This window comes from Alligator sinensis, unplaced genomic scaffold, assembly GCF_000455745.1.
Source record: "Alligator sinensis unplaced genomic scaffold, ASM45574v1 scaffold1346_1, whole genome shotgun sequence".
NCBI lineage: Eukaryota > Metazoa > Chordata > Crocodylia > Alligatoridae > Alligator > Alligator sinensis.
Window position 1 is genome coordinate 264,899 of NW_005843106.1, and position 5,009 is coordinate 269,907.

General features: G+C 46.0%; 1 protein-coding gene across 5 annotated transcripts in view; it reads right to left on the reverse strand.

Moving 5' to 3' along the window:
* CCDC85C (coiled-coil domain containing 85C) overlaps positions 1 to 4,995 on the reverse strand; it is a 175,145-nt gene extending 170,150 nt beyond the window's left edge. For all 5 annotated transcript variants that reach the window (XM_006037389.3, XM_014526668.2, XM_006037387.3 and 2 more), the window contains exon 1: positions 4,176 to 4,995. In XM_006037389.3, the coding sequence (XP_006037451.1) occupies positions 4,176 to 4,884 (709 nt within the window). In that variant the 5' untranslated portion in view covers positions 4,885 to 4,995. The remainder of the gene's footprint in view (positions 1 to 4,175) is intronic.
* Between the last annotated feature and the right edge of the window lie 14 nt (positions 4,996 to 5,009).

Consider the following 5,009-nt stretch of genomic DNA (forward strand, 5'->3'; position numbering starts at 1 on the left):
CAGGAATGGATCATTCCTATCCCGACCATCCCATACAACCCTAATCTAAATTCTATAAGAGTACCGTCAACCCTGACCCAACATAGACCTCACACCCTAACCTGCCACAGGTAAAGCAGGGGAGCCACAAGAGTCAATGTCCTGCTCCTATGAAATGTTGTCAGTATATGCTCAAGAGGTCCCCAGTAGATGGTCATACCCCCTGCTACAGAGGAAAGCAAACCCCCCCCAAATCTGAGTGAAAATTCTTTCCTGACCCCAAATATGGCTTTTGGTGTGACCCTGAGCAGATGGGCAAGACCCTTTAGCCTAGAACCTTCAGCTTTGCTCCCAGCAGAAGCACTGGCACACCCCAGTCAAAGTCCACAGCCTCAGCTGTAGCCAATACCCAATGCCTCTGGGAAGCCTGTAAAAATCACTAGTGATTCTCAACCAAAGTGTCCGGGCACCCTGGGGTGCTGCCAAACCCTTTGAAGGGTGCTGTGAAGTGATAAGCAGATAAGCTAAATAAATAAATGCAGTCTCAGGCTTGTCCTCACACGATCAACCTCCACCCCCACTGCCCAATGCCTTTACAAGAAGGTAAGCACTTGTAATACATACATTTGTTTCTGAAACTGGGTGCCACCCAATTCACAAAAGTTATGAAGGGGTGCCTCTAGTCCAGTGAAGGGTCCCTCAAATCCACAAAGGTTGAGAACCTCTGTACTACACTCTTACTCCAAGTCCTATCTTTGGACTCTGTCACACCTACCTTTCAAATAACCATTTGTGGGACATTTACTGTTTGGGATGTGCAGGCAGAGTGCTTTCTAGTCCACCAGCCGTACCAAGAAATTAAACCCTAACACCAGTGCTGCTCTGCAGTGAGGCAACAAGAAAGTAAACAGGATTTCTAGTACGTAAGTGAACTTCTGCTCTCTATCACGCACCTTCCATTTTATCCAGTGCAAACAGAAAGAATCCCCTTAGTGCAGAGGTTTCTCAGTGTCAGCTCAGCTACAAACTTGACTTACTGGATTCTTTCTGTTCACCTGTCTCACTCTCCCACATTGTATCGCAGTCTTAATAGAATTCCAACACAGTCCCAAGCATGCCTCAGTGCCAGACTTCTTGCTGTCAGTTGAAAGTGGTCAGATAAGAGGCTTCATTTGCATATGCATTCACCAGCTTTTCCAAAAGCACATTCAGTCAAATGGCCTTCACTGAATACTGATGCTATCCAAGGACGAAAACTACTTAAATCATTTTACAGCCTTGCTACCAAACTGGCCAGATCAGGCTTATTTGCATCTCTCCAAGGATTATTAGTTTAAAGAGTATTGATTATATCTGCCCCATCAGCAGCTATTAAACTAAGCAAGATGCCAGTGAGAAGTTTGTCAGGATTTGCCCTAGGGGACCACCTTGCACGTCTCAAGCCACAAAAAAACCCAAGGGACTAATGCAGCTATGTATTCTCTCTCTCAGACCTAGAGCTCCATTGTCTCCTAGGTGGTTACTTTCACATACAGAAATGGAAGCTTAATTTCAACAGACTGAGTTTCCTTGAAATAATCCTATCAGGGCAAAGTTCCTCTCACACACGCCCTGTGGGAGAGAGCAATGCTTCTGTCCTCTAAACCCATTGTTTCCTCATCCTTCCTATTGCCAAGCATATCCTGAGAGAACTGCTGCAGGTCAAAGGTATCCATGTTATGGCCCCTTGCTTCTGCAATGCATTCAGCATTTCATACCTCTTTGGCAGTATCATTTTGCAGAGCTGGACAGATTTCCTCATCCACGGGCAGAGAGAGAACCCAGGCAAGTTACTTCACAAGTTGCAGTCACTTGTATCAGTCTTCCTGGCAAGAGAAGGGTTGGGCAGGGTACTCCCGTCCTGCAACATGTGACACTTAATGGCAAGTTGGAAGGAACAGATGCATAGGGGAAAGTTGGCATGGAAAGGTAACATTGCTCATTCCCACACCCATACCCCACTGGGCCTGGCAAGTTCAGGCTCTCCTCTCTGCAAAAGCAAAGGGAGGCAACGGCCTGTTTTTCTGCAGCACCCTTGGGATCTAAGCAGTAACATCAGGGCATTCTAACAAAAATGCATGCTTATGCAGGGCATTAGCAAGCAATCCAATTTACAAAAAAATACCTGGTTAATGTGAATGAGTCAAACTCAGCCCTGAGGTCATTCTATTGAAGTCAGTCGAGTGACACCTATGGGAATTTGGCTTGGGGTATCAAAAAGAGCTTTCTGAGGTTCTCTCTCTCCACAAAACAGAAATTTAGTATTAAACATTGCCAAATGCACATCAGACAAAGCATCTCAAATGTAAGCAGCAAAGCTTCATTAAATAAGATCCAAACACCTGCTTCAAAAGCCTAGGCAGTAGCACACATTTACAAACTGATTCAGGCTCATGACTGAAGGATAGGGAGGGAAGAAAAATATTTCAAGAAACTGCCTGTGTCCTGCAATTCCTGATGGCAGCACCAGACTCTAAATCACTATATCCAAGCCTGGGTTAAGCATGCTCTGTTCAGCTGTCCTAAGGGAAACAGATTTTGCAAGGGAAGACAGACGGGGGTGAGGCAGTTAAGGTAAGCAGCGCTCAGGGATCAAGCTGGTAAGTGCTGAGTGGCTGCAGAGCCCACTCGTCCCTCCTGAGGCTTCCAAGTGCATAACCAGCGCCTGAGGTTAAGGGGTCATGTCCTCTGCTCCCCCCAGAGGTGCCAAGACTCCTTCCAGCTGAGGGCTCAGTGACTTGGCAACTCTGCCAAGCCACCTGTGCCCCATGTTACGGTTCTTGCTACAGGATGGGGATGATCCCTTGCTCTCTTTGAACAAAATATTCTTGCATTTGAAACATGGTGAAGGTGATCATGTCAGAACCACCGTTTCTTCTGCGACATGTCACTCAAGCCTGACTGGCACAAGCAGGCAGTACTGAGGCTGAAGTTTCCAGGCATGGTGAAGGGAGCTGCTGTAGCCTGCACCCCACTTACTAGAGAACATCCAAATCTGACCGAATATCCTGGATGTAAAGAGGTTTGAGGAAACTAAAAATGGCTGAGCGATATACAGAAAATGAAGCAGGAGTACAATTTCTGATCATTTCATCTCATGAAAATTGCTCCCTTTGGAAGTTCTTCAGGTCTAAATGTGAAATCCTTTTGGTTTCCAGAATACTTCCCTGCTTCCTGCTCCCCCACCCACCCCCAACATATTACAGTTTTGAAGTCAATTCAGGATGGACTGTGAACTTTGATCATAAATCCCCAGCTGAACAGAAACTTTGCCTGAATGAGAACAGCAGAAAGAGGCCTGACAACTCTACAGCAGGATTGTTCCATCGTGACCATGTTTATGTTTTATAAAGAACAATCCCGTCCTCACAAGCAGCTCTGCTTCAGAAGTGGGAAATGCCAATCCCAAGTATTGTTCAGTTTGAGACAGACAGACAGTCTGCCAGTGAAAGCCCCCATGGAGCTAACAGGTGATGGTTTTATCCATTACCGGCCGATGACGATTTAGACCACTGTTTCCAACAGCCCAAACTCTGCTTTTTATCAAGCTCAACTGACCAGCAAGCAAACAACTAAAGATAAAACAAGCACTAAAGGATGGGGGTAGATGGGTTAGGAATCAATGTTTTAGTCCAGAAAAAAGAGAGAGAGTTAATTTGTCTGTCAGGGTTTAAAATAAAAACAAGCGTCCCACAGCCCCAGTCATAAATAATGCATCCAATGAACATTTAAACACCAGTATAACTACATCAGAAGAACTCTGCTTTGCACTAGTCATCAGATTAACAGGTTTCATAAAACCACAGATAAGCACAGGGGGGTGCAGCTTCCTATTTCCCAGAAGGGCAATTATTTCTTATTCTAACACTGCTGCTGCTTATCATAAATGATGACATGCATTCCTGTGGCACTGCCTGTCTCAAAGCACTGTCCAAACGTTCATAAACTACACCTTACAACACTCCCTTAAGGCAGATATCATTTATCCCTGTTTTATGGAGTCACAGAAAGGTGAAAGTAGCTTGCCAAGGAAATTAGTGGCAGAGGTAAGGAAAGAACCTGAGAGTCAACCTGCACCTGACTCTCAGTCCCATAAACGCTAGCGCTTGCTTCCTTCTCTATAACAGAGATATAGTAGGAAAGAGGAACAGACTTACCATTGAGGCCATTGGGGATACTCCTGTGGTGAAGAGGTGCAGACAAATCGTCCATAGATCTCCTTATGGCTCCAGCCTTATTGTCAACGGGTTTGTGATGGTTGAGGTGATGGTGGTGGTGATCTGGGCTCCCTGCACTGCCAGTGCTCGAGGTGCTACTGCCATCCCCCACATCCCTGGTGCCAGAGCCCCCGTTCAAATTGGTCAAACTGGCCTGGCTGTCTATGGAGCTCCTGGAGCCAGCTCCATTTCTCTCTTCATCTAACATGAGGACTATCTCCTTCAGCTCCACATTCTCCCTCATGAGGGACTCCTGCTTTGCCTCCAGCTCCTTCAGCTTCTGCTGATACACCCCAACTTCCTTCCACATCACGCTGGCCGTGTGCCGCCCAAACCTCTGCCATTCCCTGGACAGCTTCTTGCCCTTCTGCCGATCATCATCCAAGAAGCAGCAGAGCTCTCTCAGTTCGTGGTTGTCATCCTGCAGTTTCTGGTTGACCTCTTTCAGCCCCCTGATCTCGTGCAGGTGAACCTGCAGCCTCCGGTTCACATCCTTCATTAAGTTGCCATGCTCCACCATCAGGTTCATTTTCTCATTCTCTACTTTCCGCAGCCTTTTCACCAGCTCTTCCTTGCTCCATCTCATCAATTCCTCCTCAGATATTTTGCTCAAGTCTTCTCTCGACTCCTCCAAGGAAATTTTGGCCATGTTCCTGTCTAGAGCAGCGTCCGTTTGTGAGGGGGAAAAAAAAGAACTGATTTTCCCCCTGGGGACTTAGTCACAAAAAAAAATTTTTTTTTAAATAAATATAAAAAAAAAATAAATATATATAT